Source organism: Plectropomus leopardus, chromosome 14, assembly GCF_026936395.1.
Source record: "Plectropomus leopardus strain MGB_pleo_1.0 chromosome 14, ASM2693639v1, whole genome shotgun sequence".
Classification (NCBI taxonomy): Eukaryota; Metazoa; Chordata; class Actinopteri; order Perciformes; family Serranidae; genus Plectropomus; species Plectropomus leopardus.
The window spans coordinates 11,850,478-11,871,569 of record NC_142189.1 but is presented as its reverse complement, the minus strand read 5'-3'; the positions used below and the strand labels follow the sequence as shown (position 1 = coordinate 11,871,569).

Genomic DNA, 21,092 nt, shown 5'->3' with positions numbered 1-21,092 from the left:
CATGACTTTGGAACGCTATTTCATGCTGTTTTGAGGTGTTTTCAGCTGTTTTTGGGACATGTCATTTTTGACATTTTTGCCATACTATAGCCTTGTCTTTTTGTTCATTTTTTCAACATGCCATATTTAGGTGTTTTGGGGCGTTTTTTGCAAAATTCTATGCTATGGCGTGTCTTTGCACGCTATTTTATGCTGTTTTGAGGTGTTTTCAGCTGTTTTTGGGACCTGTCATATTTTGACATTTTTGCCATACTATAGCCTTGCCTTTTTGGTCATTTTTTTGGACGTGCATCATTATGGTGTTTTTGGCTGTTTTCTCTGCGTTCTATGCTATAGCATGACTTTGGAAGGCTATTTTATGCTGTTTTGGGTTGTATTCAGCAGTTTTTGGGACATGTCACTTTTGACATTTTTTGCCTTACTATAGCCTTGCCTTTTCATTCATTTTTTCAACATGCCATATTTACGTGTTTTTGGACGTTTTTGCAACATTCTGTGCTATAGCATGACTTTGGAACGCTATTTCATGCTGTTTTGAGGTGTTTTCAGCTGTTTTTGGGACATGTCGAATTTTGACATTTTTTGTACATACTATAGCCTTGCCTATTTGGTCATTTTTTCAACATGCCATATTTAGGTGTTTTTGGGCGTTTTTGCAAAATTCTATGCTATGGCGTGTCCTGGCACGCTATTTTATGCTGTTTTGAGGTGTTTTCAGCTGTTTTTGGGACATGTCATATTTTGACATTTTTGCCTTACTATAGCCTTGCCTTTTCGTTCATTTTTTCAACATGCCATATTTAGTTATTTTTGGACGTTTTTGCTAAGTTCTATGCTATGGCGTGTCTTTGCACACTATTTTATGCTGTTTTGAGGTGTTTTCAGCTGTTTTTGGGACCTGTCATATTTTGCCATTTTTGCCATACTATAGCCTTGCCTTTTCGGTCATTTTTTCAAGGTGCATTATTTTGGTGTTTCTGGCCGTTTTTGCAACATTCTATGCTATAGCATGACTTTGGAACGCTATTTCATGCTGTTTTGAGGTGTTTTCAGCTGTTTTTGGGACCTGTCATTTTTGACATTTTTGCCATGCTATAGCCTTGCCTTTTTGGTCATTTTTGCCATGCTATAGCCTTGCCTTTTTGGTCATTTTTTCAACATGCCATATATATGTGTTTTTGGACGTTTTTTCAAAATTCTGTGCTATGGCGTGTCTGTGCACGCTATTTTATGCTGTTTTGAGGTGTTTTCAGCTGTTTTTGGGGCATGTCATATTTTGACATTTTTGCCATACTATAGCCTTGCCTTTTCGTTCATTTTTTCAACATGCCATATTTAGTTGTTTTTGGACGTTTTTGCTAAATTCTATGCTATGGCGTGTCTTTGCACGCTATTTTATGCTGTTTTGAGGTGTTTTCAGCTGTTTTTGGGACATGTCATATTTTGACATTTTTGCCATACTATAGCCTTGCTTTTTCGTTCATTTTTTCAACATGCCACATTTAGGTTTTTTTGGACGTTTTTGCAAACTTCTGTGCTATGGCGTGTCCTGGCACGCTATTTTATGCTGTTTTGAGGTGTTTTCAGCTGTTTTTGGGACATGTCATATTTTGACATTTTTTGCCATACTATAGCCTTGCTTTTTCGTTCATTTTTTCAACATGCCACATTTAGGTTTTTTTGGACGTTTTTGCAACATTCTATGCTATAGCATGACTTTGGAACGCTATTTTGTGCTGTTTTGAAGTGGTTTCAGCTGTTTTTGGGACCTGTCATATTTTGACATTTTTGCCATACTATAGCCTTGCCTTTTCGGTCATTTTTTTAACATGCTATATTTATGTGTTTTTGGACGTTTTTGCAAAATTCTATGCTATGGCGTGTCCTGGCACGCTATTTTATGCTGTTTTGAGGTGTTTTCAGCTGTTTTTGGGGCATGTCATATTTTGACATTTTTGCCATACTATAGCCTTGCCTTTTCGTTCATTTTTTCAACATGCCATATTTAGTTGTTTTTGGACGTTTTTGCTAAATTCTATGCTATGGCGTGTCCTGGCACGCTATTTTATGCTGTTTTGAGGTGTTTTCAGCTGTTTTTGGGACATGTCATATTTTGACATTTTTTGCCATACTATAGCCTTGCCTTTTCGTTCATTTTTTCAACATGCCATATTTAGGTGTTTTTGGACGTTTTTGCAACATTCTATGCTATAGCATGGCTTTGGAACGCTATTTCATGCTGTTTTGAGGTGTTTTCAGCTGTTTTTGGGACATGTCATATTTTGACATTTTTGCCATACTATAGCCTTGCTTTTTCGTTCATTTTTTCAACATGCCACATTTAGGTTTTTTTGGACGTTTTTGCAAAATTCTGTGCTATGGCGTGTCTTTGCACGCTATTTTATACTGTTTTGAGGTGTTTTTCAGCTGTTTTTGAGACATGTCATTTTTGCCATTTTTGCCATACTATAGCCTTGCCTTTTCGGTCATTTTTTCAACATGCCATATTTAGGTGTTTTTGGACGTTTCTGCAACATTCTATGCTATAGCATGACTTTGGAACGTTATTTAATGCTGTTTTGAGGTGTTTTCAGCTGTTTTTGGGACATGTCATATTTTGACATTTTTTGCCTTACAATCTATTCCTTAAAAGCGCTTTGAGTCACATTGATCAGAGTTTCCTGTCACTGTAGGTGAAATGACATTCATTTTATCTACTTACCTTTACTTTTTCTCCCCTCTCTCGCAGACTCTCTCAGCTCTGGTGAAACTGATGAAGGAGTGTTGGTACCAGAACCCTTCCGCGAGGCTAACAGCTCTGCGCATAAAGAAAACCCTGGACAAGATTCACAGCTCTCTGGAGAAGGGAAAGGAGTCGTGAGATGAAGAGGAGCCCTGGAAGTGGCTTCCGGATGTCAGGAATTGGTTAGAGAGGAGCCCAGTGTCTGTGAGAGAAGAAAGGACAATAAGGGGGAAGAACAGAGAACCAGAGGAAAGAGTTGTTCAACTTTCATCCAGCCTCATCCTTCTCTTGCTCTCTTACTTTCCCTGTGGTTGCCTTCCACAAACATCCCTCTCTTTGACTTGAAGCTCACAGACATTTGAACCTGTCCTGTCCTGTCCTGTCTGAATAAGCCAGCCTTTGTTACAGGACACAACCCAGTTGCCAATGTGCTCGCGCTGACCTGAACTGTAGACTGTTACTGAGTGTGAGGAACATGGATGGCATATTGTAGTACTCCATCCCAAAATGCTTTGACGCCCATCTCAGACTGCGCGTGCGCACGCACACACAAACACACACACCCACACCAAACACTAAACACTGAGTGTCTTTTAAAGTTCAATTTCTGATCCCCCGCCAGTGTTTTTGGCACATGGTCAAGGCATTCTGCTCAGAGACAATCAGAAGTGCTTCACTCATTTAGCTTTACTAAAACATGCCAACTATTGCCACAAATACACTACAAACCATACAAATATGTTGACTTACAAAAGGAAAAAGAGCCAGTAGGATCAAAATTGTTTTTAAACTTTTTAAAAAGTAGTCTATTTATTAAATCTCCACTGCTACAACACTACTGAGGATATGTAAGACTGATGGTGCGTGAAACACTGTATACATATATAGACATTTACTCTCCTGGACTTCCTGTACCCATATTGTCATTATTGGAGCTAGTGAGACATGATTTGTCATGAAATAGAGGAAAAAAGTAGGAAATTTTCCTGCTGAGCTTGTTTGTTTTTTTAAGGGGAAAAAAACAGGATAAAATACTGCAGATGGGTCAAAGATGTAATCAGGTTTTCAAGCACCCAAAAATTAAAAGTGAAACACATTTTACCATTTCACCTTTTTTTACAGTACAGTGGAATGTAAAATGTGCAATATTATTATTTTTAACTAGTAACTATTAGACGTTTTTTACATGATTTACATAAAACCACGCCACTAAAATTTCATTCAGTGTAACAACAGCTTAGAACCAAATAAATCATGAGAGGGAAGTTAAAAGCTACATCAATTAGATAACATTTTAAAATACACATTTAGAGAATCACAATTCAATTCCCCCAAATTATTAATTATTATAATTCTTTGTACTTTGCCAACATAATCAAAAACACTGAGTTTTATCCTGTCTGTTCACAAAAAGTGTTTTTATAAGGGATTGGATTTCATTTAAAATACCATCAAATTAGTTTGCTGAGTTATTGATTCAGACGTCAATAATTTATGTCAAAATAAGTATATTTTTCATTTTTACATAAATATTATCTGTTACACAGAATGACCATTTTGTTATTCTGAATGACGTTTTTGTCTAAATGTCATAAAAATGTATTACTGTCATTGTTGCATTATTATTAGTATTAGTCTCATCATTAAACATAGAGATTATAATTATCAAAAAAAAAGTCTATTCATATTCCACCATCATGCAGATTGGAACCAAACTTGAGCCCAAACATTGGGACGTCATTTCACTCACAGTAATTTGAGCAAAGACATAATAAAGCAAAATGCTGACAAGGCCACGCCCACATGCACCAAACATTATGAGCCTTCAGATTGTGGTTAATAGAGAGCCCAGGAATGATTCCCCAAAACATTAGCATTTCAGCATCTCTGGTTCCTCGTTTCAAAGCCGTTGTGTTTTTTGAATATGCTTTTACTGGATGTGTGGAATAAGGTCTGTAGTTAAGAGAAAGTCTGAAGAGATTGTCACATTTTGTTTTCTGATACAAATACGTCAGTAAATCCCCCACTGTTAACTCTGAAGCTTCTATGTGTCTTAAAAAAGAGGGTTGCTAACAAGCAGCCAAATAAGACTACAAAACGTCATCAGGCCGAACATAGAGTTACAGCCCGGTGGAGACATTCAGTCATGTGACCGCTGTGTCGTTTTGTTTGTAGCCTTACGTTAGCTTTTTACTTCTGCTGATGGTTTTTAGGCTTAAAAAATCCCAAAAATGGTGTTCATTACTAAAAATTATCTCACTGAACAAAGCGTGTAAGAATCATAAACATTTGTTCACCACAGAGCTTATTTTCAGCAGTGATCCAAAATCCAGTGGAAAATTCCCAGAGGCTTTTTGATGAGGGCGATGGTAGTTTCAGGGTCAGAATAAAGAAAAAATGTCATCCCTTTGGCACTCTATACTGGCCCCCAGAGTACTGAGTTTGTACCAAGTTTGGTGAAACTGTCCAGCAGGTTAACAGGTACCAATTTGTGGCGCCCCCATAATTTTAACCTTTGATTTATCATCTCTGAATACTGAGCGAGGAAATGCAACACAGAAATTGAAAAAGAATAACTCTGACCTACATGTTTTCATTGTGTTTAAAGTTATTTTGGATTCTGCAAAGTTACACAATGACACAAGCCAACTAACCAACGGAGGCAGCGATACCAGAAATGTCTGGAGGTTTAGCTCAGTTTGGTTAGAGGGCTCGCCTGCAGACTATGAGATCGTTAGTCCGAACCTCACCCAGGACAAGTGATTTCAGTTGTCCAAAGCAAAGAGCCTTATTCAAGGTAAAACACAGGCGAAGTGATGCATTGGGTCGGACTGTTTAAACACTTACTCATAAGCCATGAGATTGCAAGTTCAAATTCAAAAGAACGTTGAAAACGAGTATCAGGAGGTTTGGCTCATGGGGTTGCTGGTTCAAGTCTTATCTGGGACAGGTGACATTTGACTTCTATGACATAAATAAAAATATTTGCTGATATATCTGTCTGCTCTGCTGATAAATGTCATCAATGACATACCTTGCAACAAACACACAATTAAAAAACACATAATTGTCTCCTTGTCTCCTGAATTTTCATATACTGAATACTGAACTTTTCCTGCCAAGAACTTAAGAAAACTCCACGAAGCCTTCCTCTGTCTCATGTCTGACAAACATCTCATCCACCTCAGTCTCACAGGAGAGTGAAGTGGATGAGATGTGATTTTGGCTCATTCTGCAACGGGAGATCTGGGACTGCTCTACGCACATCTTCACAGAGACATGGGTAACACCTGACATCCCAGATCAAGCTGGATGGGCTGACCTTGTTGGAGCCATTTGGACACCAGACTGATGCATATTCAAAAAAATTCACTGCAGGAATTGAACAATGCCATCAGCAGCAACATCACTAAACAACTGGATGGAATCTACAAAGCAGCTGGTGATTTTAATCAACTCAACCTTCGACTCCAAAGATGTAGCAGGATCAAGGAAAGATGTATTTTTGTTTTTTAAACTTTGTTTAAAAAAATGACCAATAAATCTACCTTCAACCTTCTTCTAGTTGATTATCGGCCTGACTCACAGATGGTACTGACATAAAGGGAACGTCGAAACTGATGTAAGTATCTGGAGATTTAGCTCAGTGGGTTAAGCAGGTAACCAGTATCCCTGAGGTCACTGGTTCAAGTCCCATACAAGACAGCTAAATTTTGAAGACTGAGCTAAACACAAAGCAAGCACAAAGCTAAACAAAACACTGAACACATGAAGTTGGGTTGAAACACAGGAGGGACATTAAAGAGACAAAGTTGGGGCAAAGACAAGAAGTTAGGTTAAGAGTCAGTCAAGTTACATGCAGTTGGGTTGAGAGGCAGGAAGGACAGTCAAGACACAGGAAGTTGAGGTGAGAAACAGGAAGTTGGGTTGAGAAAAAGAAAGGTTAGTCAAGTTACAACAAATTAAGTTGAGAGACAGGAAGTTGAGTTGAGAGACAGGAAGTTCAGTGAAAGTAAAAGATGGAGGTAGAGGATGAGAGTACAAGAGGTGAAAATAGGAAAGTAAAGTTGATATATCAATAAAATAAATAGGTGAAGTGGTCCTGAAAAAAGTAATATCAGAAGAGCAGAGAGATCTATCAGCTGACATTTTATTTTATTTATGCAATTAAAATATAATTTGGCTGTATTTTCATACAGTTTAGACACTGACTGTGATATTGAAGAACAAATTAAGGCATGTTAAGTTGATAAAATAATGTTTTGGCTGACAAATCAGGTGAAGTGGTCCAGAAACAGGTAAAACCAGTATCAGCAGATACATCTGTCACAATCAAGAAATATCGGCCTTTCTCATATATCAGTCAAGTTTTGACAGACGTCACTGCCGATACTGAAATTTTCGCTTCAGCACCATATGACCCTTGTAACAGCAGAGCAGACAGATATTAGCCGATATTTTATTTTATTTATGCAATTAAATATCATTTGGCTGTAGTTTCACACAGTTTAGACACTGATTGTGATATTGCAAAACAAATTAAAGCAATTTGAAAAAAAATATTGTTTTGGCTAAAAAATTAGGTGATGTGGTCCCTAAACAGGTAAAATATGGCAGATATTTTATTTATAATCTCATCCTCTGCCTCCATCTTCTACTTTCACCAAACTTCCTGTAACTTGAATAACCTTTCTATCTCTCAACCCAACTTCCTGTCTCTCAACTTAACTTGCTGTAACTTGACTAACCTTCCTGTCTCACAACCCAACTGCATGTAGCTTGACTGACTTTTCTGTCTCTTAACCTAATTTCTTGTCTTTGCCCCAACTTCCTGTCTCTTTCATGTCCCTCAAACAAACTTTATGTGTTAAACATTCCTGGTAGCTCTGTGCTTGCTTTGGGTTCAGTTCAGTCTTCAAAATTCACTTGTCCCAGGTAAGACTTGAACCAGCGACCTCAGGGACATTAACCACCTGTTTTACCCACTGAGCTAAACCTCCTGACTGATATATGACTCCGGCCGATATTCAAGGTCTCGGCAGGGAAAATTCAGTATTAAGTATGTGAAAATTCAGGAGATAACAGTTTTAAATGTTCGTGGCAAGGTACGTCATTGATGACTGATATCAGCAAAGCAAAAAGACATATCAGTTGACATTTTACTGTATTTATGCCGTTGAAGTCAAATATCACTTGCCCCAAATTAGACTTGAACCAGCAACCCCAAGTATACCAGCCGCATGATTTACCCGCTGAGCCAAATCTCCTGACACCTAAAAAGTTTTTGACATTCGCTTCAGCTCAGTATTCAAAGCATCTGTCAAAAACTCAACTGATACACAAGTTCGGCCAAAAATCAACTAAGTTCTTCGCAAGGAAAGCGAAAGACAAGGAGAGAATTCAATACAGTTCAATTTTATTTATAAAGCTAATTAACACAAAACAGTTTGCCACAGAGAAATTTAAAGGATACGACATTCCTCTGCCCTTAGACCTTCACATCGTCCAAGGACAAACCTGTAATGGGGGAAAAAAGAGGTCAGTGGGGGGAAACAGTCAAAATAAACAGATGGATTTTATCTCTAATAGTTATCATTTTATCATCAAAGAAACTCATTAAGTCATCACTTCAGAGTGCCAAAGGAAAACAAAGCTCTATGGAGCGGTGGCTCTGAGTCTGCCTTGTTACAGCGTTGAAAAAAAACTTGGGATTGTTTTTATTTTCCTTAAATTAAAGATCAGTGATAGTTTGCTCCAGCATGGCTTGCTAAGTTTTTCCACGGTGCGGAGCAGCGCTTCCAGATCGCTAAGCCTCGCCTCCAACGCAGCAAATAAATTACACTTATTGCAAGTAGCATTATCACTAAAGGAGGCAGAGGAGAAACTAAACATCTGACACTCCAGCAGCAGAGAGCGGCGGAGGAGGGAGAAACCACCGCTAACCAGAGCTAATGTAGCTAACGTGCTAACGGTGCGTGAACGGCTGTGATTAAACAGGAAAAACCGCGAGAGGAGAAGACAGCGGGGTGTGTGTGTGTGTGTGTGTGTGTGTGTGTGTGTGTGTGTGTGTGTGTGTGTGTGTGTGTGTGTGTGTGTGTGTGTGTGTGTGTGTGTGTGTGTGTGTGTGTGTGTGTGCGTGCGTGTGTGTGCGTGTGCGTGTGTGTGTAAAACGTGAACGAGTTTATCACAGACAAGTAAGTAGCATCCGAAGTAAGGAGCGACTTAGAGGATTAGCTGGAAATCGCTCGAGAGAGCAGCACAGACACAAATAAGCACCGGAAGTGAGGTAACACGCTTACCGCACTACGTCAGCACGTTCAATGTCTCCATTTGTGTAGTTTTTCATAGTAGTACTAGAATAAACATATATACATAAGTAATAAATAAATCTCTTAAAGGGCTCTGGTTTTTAACTGTTTTAAGTATTCATTGCGAGGTACGTCATTGATGGTTTATAAAAAATATGACATATATCAGCTGACTATTTTAATCTAGTTAAAAAAAAATACATTTTTAGATTATAAAAACGTATTTGGTGAAACCCCTTTTGTAATGTGAATATGTAATATTTTTGTTACTGTCCATGTCCTTTTTAAAAATATATATATATGTTAATTTTAATAACATTTTAATATCTTTATTGTCTCGTGTATTGATAAAATATTTATCATTTATTACCTTATGTGTGGTATGTTGGTGTTTTTTTTTTATTTAGTGCTCTTATGTACCTGTGTTGTTGTTAGTCTGACTATTTTGTTAAATAAAGCTATATAACAGAGTTGTTATGCTCAAGCGATAATATTCCAAACCAGGAGTGTGTAAAAGGACACTTTTCTCTGTAAATGTACACATTCTTATAAATCAGTGTTTTTCAGCAGGCGTTCAGTGCACTCCTGCATGATAATCAACAGCAGTGCAGAAAAAAAGTTTGTAGTTGTTTGTCAACAGCAAAGGAAACATTTTATTAGCAACTTTACCTTTGGTATGTCTTTTCCACTTCACTGGGCATCTTAGCGTATTTTCCACACGAAAAACTAGTAACAAAGGAATGAATTAGAAACTAAGTAAAAACTGAACAAAAAAAAAAATCAACCATGTGGTTCAAAAGTGACTCTGATAACTGTTTACTCACCATGCAAAGATGGTTTGCAGAAGTCTGTTGCTGTGGAGGTTCGTGCTGTAAACTGTCATGAACCTTTCTCTGTTGAAAACAAGGCTCTGATAGAGGATTTCAGATACAGCTGTCTGAAGATCTGGAGAGTTTTTTGGATAGTGAATGATACAAAGCTGCTTCAATAGAGTTCAAAATCAATATTTAAGATACTGAAAATGGGCATAATATGTCCCGTTTAATCAACGATGTCAGTGACCACCTGCCAGTTTTTATAGTCTATAATAGCAAGTATACGTTTAATAAGCCAGAGAAGCAAACACAATACAGACGAGTGAGATCAGAGGAATCCATCAACGCACTGAAAACTGACTTACTAGCACAGAATTAACAGTGCTTACGAAACATTAAGAATATTCATGTTATGATATAATCCCTGATCCTGGGACATCATAGAAGAAACTCTTGGTAAGTTTTTTGGGAGAAATCCCAACTCAATGTTTCTTAATGCTGTGAATGAGAAAGAGAAACTGGATATTGTCAAAAAATGTAAAAACAAAAAGTCTACTGACTGGAATAATATTGATGTGACATTACTGGAAAAAGTTATTGAGGGGTTTTTGAAACCATTAACATACATCTATAATTGATCATTCTAAACTCGTTCATTTCCAAACAAAATGAAGAAAGCTTAAGTTATACCTCTGTACAAAACTGAGAACAAACACCTTTTCACAAACTACAGAGCTGTCTCTTTACTTCCACAATTCTCCAAGATACAAGAAAAACTATTCAGCAAAAGACTGGACGCCTTCTTAGAAAAGCACAAATTACTCACCGAGAGCCAATATGGATTCAGATCAAAGAGATCAACGTCACACGCAAAATTAGAATCAATTGAGGAAATCACAAAAAATATGCAGTTGGGGTGTTTATTGATTTCAAAAAAGCTTTTGACACAATTGACCATGACATATTAATCAGTAAACTTGAGAGGTATGGTATCGGGGGGGCAGTATCAGATTTGGGTTCTGAGACGTGGTGTCCCTCAGGGGTCAGTGTTAGGCCCTAAATTGTTTACTTTTTATATCAATGATATGTACAAAGTATCCAATGTGATGAAGTTAGTACTATTTGCGGATGACAAATATTTCCTGTTCTGGGGTGAATTTTAAACAATTATTGGAGGATGTCACCAAAAACAAGCAAATTAAAAGTATGGTTTGATATAAACAAATTATCACTAAACTTAAACAAAATAAAAGTGATGTCATTTGGTAACTGTAAAATTAAATTGCAAGTACAGATACAGATAGAGGGGGTTGAAATTCAAAGAGTTCATGAAAATAAATTTCTTGGGGTGATAACAGATGATAGTTTTAGCTGGAAATCACACATTAAACACGTTCAAAGTAAACTGTCAAAAAGCATTTCAGTAAAACACAAAGCAAAGCAGGTTCTGGATCAGAAAGCACTTTACATTCTCCTCTGGTCAATAGTTTCACCGTATTTCAATTACTGTGCAGAGATTTGGGGCAACAACTACAAATGTTCTTTACATTCACTTTCTTAAAAAAAAAAAAAAGCAATATGAATCATTCACAACGTCAGATATCTTGATTCTCTTGAACTCTTTATTATTACAGTCAAAACTATTAAAATTTACGAATATGGTGGGATTTCAAACAGCACAAATAATGTTTAAGGCTGACAAGAACCTACTTCCAGAAAATATTCAATAATTGTTCAGTGTCCAGGAGGTGGTTACAATTTAAGGGGAAAACTTAATTTTAAATGGTTTAAATGGTTTTCAGACCACCAGAAAAAGTTTTTGTTTATAAGTCTGTTAAACTATGGAACAGTTTATGTATTGAGCTAAAGCAAATTCCTAACATAAACCAGTTTAAGATTATGTATAAAAACAACATTTTCTCGAGGTGCAGCGATAAAGAGCAGCTTTGATCAGTGGGTGATCACAGGGGATGCAGTTTTGTTTATTCTCTGACTGCTTTATCTTTCTCTTTTTCTGTAAATAAAGATAAAAAATTGTTGAAACTTAATTTTAGTATGTGGGTGTATGTATATATTTAATAACGTATAGTTTGGGTTAGAATGATTAAGGAAGCTAGTTAATAAAAATTCCATGACTTATGGGGAAGGGGTGAGATTAAATACGTTTTTACTTCTTCTCGTGCAATATTTTCTTTATTTCCTTTTTACATGTTCAAAATAAATAAAAATCAAATCAAATCATGTCATCTAAAATAGCGTGAAAAGTCAAACTATGGTATGTTGTCTAAAATAGCATGAAAAAGTCGTAGTATACTACGTCGTCCAAAATGGCAGAAAAAGGTCATACTAAATAGATATTCCTTTAGATCGCAAAGCTTATAAGACTGGTTCACCCTTTTACGCAATTGCTCTTTTCAGTTGTATGCCTCTTCCTTTTTGGTGTGTGTGTGTGTGTGTGTGTGTGTTTATTATTATTATTATTATTATTATTATTTTTGCATGTTTTATCTTATAACCTGCATATTTTATCGCTGCTTCTTTTTATGCCTCCATGTACCTCTTTTATCTCTATGAAGCACTTTGAGCTGCATTTCATGTATGAAAGGTGCTATATAAATAAAATATCATCCAATATTCATAAAAAGGTCATAATATAGTGTGTCATCCAAAAAGGCATGACAAAGTCACTGTATTGTATGCCGTCCAAAATTGCAAAAAATGTCATATGTATATTGTATGTTGTCTAAAATATCATAAAGATGTCATCGTATAGTATGTCATCCAAAATGCCATAAAATGCCATACTATGATAAGTAATGTTTTAACGGGACACAAGCCAAAAAAGTGTGGAATCTTTACTTTGGGAGACATTGCTGGTTTAATCCCCACATCTCTTTAAAAGATGTTTATCTCCTTTCTTTATTAAGCCTTTAGGTTGTTATGGAAGATGAATGAGGCCTGCCTGTTTACCTTGTATTTGTATGATTGGCGATAAAAAGTCTGAACATCTATTTTGTACTTTTGTGAGCTTGCTGTGATGTTACTTGTGAATATTTACAGCAGCAACTGTAAAAAGCTGAACAAGAGAGACAGATATCAATGCAAGTGGAATATGCATAACCTGCTAGTACCCAGAACAGTAGTACCATTACACATCTAAAAGCTCTTGCAGTCACATTGATTGCAGCCTTTTTTCGCACTGCACGTGTATCACTGCATCACTGTTTCTCCCCTCTGATTCTGGCGGGGTGATACGTTTGGCGGGTGTTGTTCGGAAAAAGAAAATAGGTCTGTGGATTTTCTTGAGTAATCAGGTCATGATTTTTGGAAAGGTACATTGCTGTTACGTTTTTCTCATGTATTTCTTTTGTTGCTTTGAGCACAACTAGCAGAGTGCCACCTAGTGGCATCTCCAACACTGAACTAATCACATCAAAACAATCCAGATTGTTTACAGCACTGCAGGTGAGATTAAAATATGTATTTTGTTTTGGGGGTAAACTGTCCCTTTAAGATCTAAAACTTCTTGGATATTTCATGGAATAAGGAGTGGATCTGACTTAAGCTACTCTATAAATGCGAGTAGCAGAGGTAGTTGATAATGTTTAGCAGAAACTTGTGATATTACACTTCAATAATATACTAAGTCCAGAGACTGCCACATTACAAAGTTATCAGCTTGTTAAAGTGGATGTCATTCTGATTTGTGCAAACAACAATGAAACTACTGGCAAAAGTTACAGCTTGGCCCAAAATATGTCACAAAGGTACCACAAGAAAGGGCAAGAGCTACCTTAAAAAACTGGTAATAAAGTTGTAGCTAAAATGTAGCACATTTATGAGCTCGAAATACAAGCCACTTACCCCGCAGCAGAGACAGATGAGTCATTTCAGGTTATCTGGTAGAGTCTTGTACGGGTTGAGAATGCCCTTCGGATCCAGCATGGCCTTGATGTTACCCATCAGAGCCACAGCCTGGCTGGGTTTACTGTAGTAGATATAGTTCCTCTTCTTCAGGCCCAGCCCGTGTTCGGCACTGATGCTGCCCTGACAGCTGGCTGTCCACTCGTAGACGAACGGCTCGATGGCAGCGAGAAGAGCAGGGTCTTTTTCAGGAGAGGTTATGTTCAAGTGGAGGTTTCCATCTCCTAAAAAGTACCAGCGGGAGATATGAGGGTACAATTTGCAGAGAATTCAATGTAAACCACATTAACACACCAGGTTCTCAATAACTCTGTATTTTGTAGACAAACGCACACGTTTTTTTTAAATGGAGATGATGCTGTTGTGGGTACAGTAAGGCAAGGCAGCTTTATTTGTTTAGCACAATTCATACATACGTGCTTTACAGAGTAATACAATTTAAAACATAATAAAATATACGGGTTTACAATAAAAGAGAGAAGATATACAAAGTAAAATCAATTATCAAATGATAAAAAAATCACTATTAAAAATAGCAAAACTGAAGACAAGAGGTGCAAAGAAAAAAAGATAATTTGAAATTATTTAAAATCAAGTTAAAATTAAGTAATAATAGTAGTATCAGTAGTGATATAGTAATAAAAGGGCTACCAAGAAATCATATCTCATGCTAGTAAAGCTTAATGTATGCTCTGTGTACGTCCTTATTTACAGACTGGTCTTACCTAAGTGTCCGTACCCCACCACACTCTTGGCTCGGTCCCCCAGGTGCCCCCTCATGTCCGTCACCAGCTGGTAGATTCGCTCCACAGGAAGCGAGATGTCATACTTATAAGTGAAGCCATCGTGACTCAGCGCCTCTGGGACGCGTTCACGCATCGACCACAGAGCCTGAAAAGGAAGAAATTAAACGCACATTTTTAAATCGAACTGAGTGAATTAAAGACGAATCAAGACACCTTTTGACGGTTTTATTTTGTTTCTGTTGTGTTTGAATGAAGTGTTTTTTAGAATGACAAAATTACTTATTATTTAAATGGAGTTTGGTGGGTTTGGCGAGAGATATTTGGGTTTGTCCGTTTAAACAAGAATGATCTTAATCTTAAACAAGAGCTTCATCTCTATAATGCTGTCAGACATTTAGAATAACAATCCGAGTCCATCAGTGGGAAAAACAAGCACCGTTAGTGGATATACATTAACAAGCGGTTATATTTCAGCCTTTTTTTAAAACACAGGACCAATTCCAAAAACTCTCTTTTAGTCACTTGGTCACAAAAACGGGGTATAGAAGGTCCAGGATGAAAAACACCAAAGTTAAGTACAAAACTGATCACTGAAGTCTATGTCAAAGGATTGAAGTATTAGGGATTTTTTAAAATCCCATAAAGAAATTTGAACCAACAATGTGTTAGTCCATCTCTCAACACTTTCAGCTTTCCCTACATCGACAGTGGCACTCAGCCTGAAGCAAATGTGTTCCTACTGAAGATAAAAATCACAGATATCCGTTTATTCATAAAAAGGTCATATTCCCAAAACATCTGGACATTGTAGTTTCTAGCAAACAGGTTAACAGAGTACTTGTTGGGGCTATTTTTAGATAAGGATTTGATGTGTTTTTACAGCAGCAGGATGTACGTGAGATTGACTCAAAATAAATTGCTGCGGCCGTGTTCACCATTATGACGTAACGTGTCACTTGGTGCATCACTGTAGCTCACTGATGTCTTTTTTTCCATAGTTATTGGACAGTCTTTTATCACAAGGCTTCATTCACCGGGAATAACAGGTGAAACACGATATCATGATTTGGCTACACAGAAATAGTCCTTCATCAATTTGCTTTTGGTCTTATCGTTGCAGAATATAAACAACACTGAGACGCGGTACCTTTATTTTGGAGTCTTCAGTTGCTACGGTTCCATCAGTAACCAATGATGATGTCATCGCCTCCTCCAAGAAATTGTGGAGTTTCTCGCCGTCATGTGTTGCGTCAGATCCAGAGGTTTCTATGACAACGTAGAACGGACAATCTGCAAGATAGAGAAAGAGTTTGTCATACATGTGTGTGTTTAAATGCACCATAAACTACATGTGTGCATGTATGAGTGTGTGAGCCTACCAGAGATGGGATTGGGTAGTTTGAGGTGCGTATTCAGCAACCTCATACATTCACTGTCCAGGAATTCGTAGGCTGACAGGATTTCTCCCAGCATGCCTCTGCAGAGCTTAAATGTCTTCAGCAGCTGCTCAAAGGTCTCACAGCCTAACACAAATGTAAGAAAATAAAATAAATGTCTTTTGACATTTATTAACTGGACTGTGACAAAATTTCCTTAACTTTTTGCACACTTGCTCGGAAACACTTGCGAATAATAGTGCCAAAATGCCACTAAGATGGCTTAAATGGTTGTAATGGTGGAAGCAAAAAGAACATCTTACCCAGCAAAACCACATTAACAGATTTGGGTTTCCGTGGACAGAGGATGGATACTGCAGTGATGACCCCCAGTGTGCCTTCTGACCCGATGAAGAGCTGCTTGAGGTCATATCCTGTATTATCTTTTCGCAGGGTGGCCAAGCAGTCCAGCACTCGCCCATCTGCCAACACCTGTCATGCCACATATACATACACACATCACATCAGTGCTTTTTTTGCTTTAGCTTTTCTTATTCAATTGTTGATGAATGTCAACCTCATTTATTTACTCACCACTTCTAGACCGAGCACAGTCCCGTGTAAGGAGCCATATCTCAGTAGCCGGAGTCCACCTGCATTTGTTGCCACGTTTCCCCCAATGTGGCAACTGCCTTTTGCCCCCAGATCGAGTGGCATGATGTAGTCTCTCTCCTCCAGGTAAAGGGACAGGTTCTCCAAGACACAACCTGCCTGACAGGTCAGAATGCCTGACAGATAGAGGAAATCATCTCTAAACATTCAAATATGCTGTACATCCATAACACTTTATCTAAATGCAAGCTGCTCATTTTGTGTGTAAATTCGGTATTTTAAGACTCACCTGAGATGCTATCAAAGGTAAGGATGTTGTTCATGAGGGCAGTGGAGAGGATGACCTCATCATAAACTGGCACACTGCCTCCAACCAGCCCAGTGTTTCCTCCCTGAGGGTTCACCGCCAGATTACGACTGTTACAATACCTACAAGGGGAAATACAACTATTTTAAGCATCTCATAAGCCATTTAATTGTGTTTTTATCCATTTACACACTATTTGTTCCTTACTTGAGAATCTGAGAAACTTCCTCAGTTGTTTGAGGTCTCAGCAGCAGTTCACTGGAACCTGCAGAGGATGTATGAACAGAAGAATGAATAAAAGATGAAAGAAATCAGGAAATTTCTGTAAGAAAATATATACCTTACATTTAATTCTATTTCGAACATGTGGGAAAAAAGTAATGAATGAACATGTAAACATATTCAAACATACAAACATGTCCTAAAAGGAATGGGAAGAAGTGCAAACTTATTTTTATATGTAAATAATACAAAATAGTAACAAAATAAATAATTATACAATAATCCCTGTAAACACCTGGTGACCCCTCCTTCACCCATGTTGCTCATGAAAATCATATCCTTGCAAATCTTTTAAATTGCTTCATGTTCAAACCTTTAAACTACTTCATCTTGGAGTGGAATAAGATAAAATCATTACAATCCATCACCTCTCACTGACTTGAGCCAATCCACATTACTGGACTCCAGCAGGTCTGGATCAGTTAGGGCTCTGGCTGGCAGGATCTTCCTGAAGAAGGCCAAGTCTTCCTGAGTTATCCTGGAGAAAGGCAGCCTGTCTGGGGCTGCAGCAGGGGACGGCTCAGGCCCCTCTGCCCCGGTGTGCAGCTTTCGACAGCATGAGGTGAAGGGAAGAAATGGACTGCGGAGGTTCACAGGTGAAAGTCTGACTTTGGCTGCTGATGAGAAGGTGCAGTGGGGGCTCAGATATCTCAGAGCTGTCTTCAGTCTTAGTGTTCTTTGGAAAATCCCCGCCATGAGGTTTATTTCTCACAGGTGTATAGATGACAAAACAGGCTGCAGAAAAGACATGGGATTAATCATTAAAGTTTTTTCATGATAAAAGTCTTTTAATGTCTTACTTCAGTTGATATAATAATTCTTATTCAGCTAGTATGGAGTTGGAACTTGGAATGATTTAATGAATTAGTGATTCCTTTTTTTATTATCATTGTGTCATGCAAACAATTATGTCCACCCCCCTTGAGCTTACAGGCATCATGAAATCAAACGACCAGAGTCCAGCATACATGTTTCAAGACAACATTAAAAAAGGTGGAAAAAAGGGGGCAAAGTGACAAAAGCATTCAACATAATCCAATTACTGAGTATAACAATGTTCATGAATGAGAGACATTTGATATGCAGCACTGAAAAATTAAAATAAGTGCTCAAACAATCTATCTTATCTTCTTTTTCAGACTTTTGCAAAAATAAAAAAAATAAACAACCACTCTAGCTTTTGGTCATCTGAGCACCAGAATATGTCAGAGCTTATTGAACTTTTTCATTGACTCTCTTAAGTCATTTTAGTTTGTACAGTATAAAATAAAATGGGACTGAAGCAGCTGGGTACATTTAAATTATAACTTCATGTAATTTGTTTGCATTGTAGCAAATGTTTATTATTTAGCCAGCCAGTTTTGTAATGTAATCCCATAACACTTTGCTCTTGTAATGTAGGAAATGAGTCGATAGAAAACATATTCATTAGCTGAAATACTCAAATCTTGGAAATACTTGGAAAACTACAAAGAGAAACCTAATGTCAACAATATGTCAAATGTATATATATATAAAGACATTAGGACATTATTGACAAAATATATACGCCTAAATAAAAAGGCAAATCATGTGATTTATTTCCTACAGGTGTGGACAACAATATATCCTGAATCCAAGTAAATACACTCAGAAAGTAAAAAATATAAGTGTAATAATAATAATAATAAAAAGCTTATAAAAATGCATGACATACTTATCTGAATGTAGGATTTTAACTTGGCGATATTTCTGAGATTTCTAGATAATATCAGATACATGCCACTAGCCACTTCATCATGCCATGTTTTTGGATACTGTGTTTACATGATTTCTATTAGTCATGTCACATTATGCACTCACTATTAGCAAAGAAAAAGCACACTCGCAGTATGTGCAATTCTTTATCGTGTTAACAAACTACTAACAAACTGGCATTGCTTTTCACCCTTATTTTCGGCAAATAAACGATTACTTCGTGGAGAGCTAACCTGATGAAGCTTTCGCTTTAGCTAGCTTAGCTCGATTAGCACGCCGTTCGACAACATATTAGCGACAATTTCGTTAAATACTCACCTCAAACGTTCAGCTAACAACCCCCATCCTTTCGTCCGTGTGTCTTCTTTAGTGTCATATCTCAGCGCAAACGTGTCACAAAGTCCAAGGACAGAAAAGTTACTTAAGCATGACCACAGAAGGAGTTTACAGCTAGCATGTTATGCGTTCATGACGCTGCTGAGGTTGATTGAGGTGAAAAGTCATGGAGATACGAACGGACCAATCAGAGGTCGTCTTTGAGATTGAACCAATAGCTGTGAGGCTTTCATTGTGACTGCGCAGCCAATGGGAACTGCGGAGACTAAAGTCACTTCCCTTCATATTTACATAAACATCCAGCATGGATGTATTATAGTGAAATCATCCATTGATGAACAGTGAAAATCGATTTCACTATACTACATCCATGCTGAAAATAATGAAGAATTACTCACTTTTTTAATTCATCACGAGGGATAATTTGTGTTGCCTAGACTGGATTCTGGAACTGTTTAATTTAGATTTTTTAAACAGCTCTCTTAACAGTTTGCTTGAAATGGATGTAATTGATTTAGGATTTGAATTATAACATGTTTAAAATAACTCTTAAAAAAAAAAAAAATTAAACATCCAATTTGTTTTAAGCATTATTATTATTATTACTATTATTGTTACTATCATTATTACTATTATTGTTATTATTATTATCATTATTATCATTGTTATTATTATTATTATTATTATCATTGTTATTATTATTATTACTACTATCTACTACTATTATTATTATTATTATATACAGTTCATAGTTCATATCTGACTTTTTGGGCACCTGCCTTTACCACAACACTAATTCATACACATTTACCCTTACACTTTGAAATGCACAGTTTAAGATTTAGGAGATTTTGGCGTAGACCACCACTAAAAGAGATTTTTTTTTTTTTGGTATACCTGTTTTAAAGGAATACTGAACCTACAAAATGATCATTTGTAAATTAATTAAATGTGTCAAGTGACCTTTAATTTGTAAGGAAAGCAATGTTTTTCTCACATTCCTCCACAGAAAATGGTGAACATACTTTTTTCTTTCTTTTTTTAATTCACCGGGGATCACATTAAACAACAGCAAAATTATACCAATCATCTGTTTACAAATTCTCACACAACTTGTATAGTACACCACAAGTTTAATTTATCCATTCATGAGTTTAGTACTTTCCAAGCTCATGTATTTTCCCTTAAACCCTACTATTTAAAACTAAACTAAAACTGAAACTGATGTTCAATTTTGCACTTATTCACACACATTTTTATCTTTAAGGGTAAATGTGTGTTTGGAAACGAGCTGAGCAGGCGACTGGCTAAATGTGACTTGGATTATCCTGCATGAGAGAAAAACAAAAAGTTTTCTTCGTGAATATAATGGAGCACAGTACGACTAACTGATGGTCATTTTGTGGGCTTAGTATTCCTTTAAATAAAGAAAAGAGTACCATCAGGATCTAAATGAACTGGCTCATCAGTAGATAGATTTGGGTCTTTTGTCACTTACATATACAATGATCGACACTTTGTGCAACAGCATGTGCCTTTAGGCACCGTGTGTACTGAAAGCTCCCGGAGCCAAATTCCTTATGTGCTCAAACATCTTAAACCAGTAAAGCTCAGCTTAACAAAGATTAAATGAAAGTTACAACTCAAAATGATCTAGAACAAAGATATAAAAAGGCATTTAAATAAATACATTCAAAATGTATGGCAAAGTTAAGTATGCAATAAAAACACTTTTATATCATTATTATTATTTTCTTTTTGCCTGCTCCAAGCGCTTGATTGGAAAAGATAAATATTTGTTTCAATGAATTTATACTTATGCTTTATTCAAATTTTGTGTTTATTACTGCCCAACCTTAATTCTAAAAAAGTTGGGATGCTTCGTAAAACAATAATAAAAACAAAA

General features: G+C 36.9%; 2 protein-coding genes across 3 annotated transcripts in view; one reads left to right on the top strand and one right to left on the bottom strand.

Moving 5' to 3' along the window:
• The window catches only part of acvr1l (activin A receptor, type 1 like), a 37,755-nt gene extending 31,940 nt beyond the window's left edge, over positions 1 to 5,815 (top strand). Inside the window, exon 10 of the mRNA XM_088087241.1 lies at positions 2,750 to 5,815. Coding sequence (XP_087943367.1) covers positions 2,750 to 2,881 — 132 coding nt within the window. The 3' untranslated portion in view covers positions 2,882 to 5,815. The remainder of the gene's footprint in view (positions 1 to 2,749) is intronic.
• Positions 5,816 to 6,139: 324 nt separating this feature from the next.
• Positions 6,140 to 19,337, bottom strand: d2hgdh (D-2-hydroxyglutarate dehydrogenase). Of its 2 annotated transcripts, XR_015778608.1 has the most exons (13): positions 19,169 to 19,337; positions 17,482 to 17,848; positions 17,039 to 17,096; positions 16,814 to 16,953; positions 16,507 to 16,700; positions 16,236 to 16,404; positions 15,916 to 16,059; positions 15,684 to 15,826; positions 14,516 to 14,681; positions 13,731 to 14,014; positions 9,876 to 9,996; positions 9,721 to 9,777; positions 6,140 to 8,260 (listed from the first exon to the last, which is right to left on the bottom strand). XR_015778608.1 is itself a non-coding variant. In XM_042500262.2 (10 exons), exons 2-10 carry the CDS (start codon positions 17,807 to 17,809, stop codon positions 13,752 to 13,754), a joined length of 1,605 nt encoding a protein of 534 aa, XP_042356196.1. In that variant the 5' UTR covers positions 17,810 to 17,848; positions 19,169 to 19,337; the 3' UTR covers positions 10,773 to 13,751. The 2 variants fall into 2 exon arrangements, 1 of the variants encoding a protein (XP_042356196.1); XM_042500262.2 differs by lacking the exons at positions 6,140 to 8,260; positions 9,721 to 9,777; positions 9,876 to 9,996 and having other exon boundaries at positions 10,773 to 14,014.
• Between the last annotated feature and the right edge of the window lie 1,755 nt (positions 19,338 to 21,092).

Coding starts and splice junctions, on each gene's coding strand:
- d2hgdh (XM_042500262.2), bottom strand. CDS start 17,809: ATGGCGGGGATTTTCCAAAGAACACTAAGACTGAAGACAGCTCTGAGA. Junction 16,405..16,506: donor CTGTGCTCGGTCTAGAAGTG/GTGAGTAAATAA, acceptor GTGGCATGACAG/GTGTTGGCAGATGGGCGAGT. Junction 14,682..15,683: donor CTGAAGACTCCAAAATAAAG/GTACCGCGTCTC, acceptor CTTCCTTTTCAG/GCTCTGTGGTCGATGCGTGA.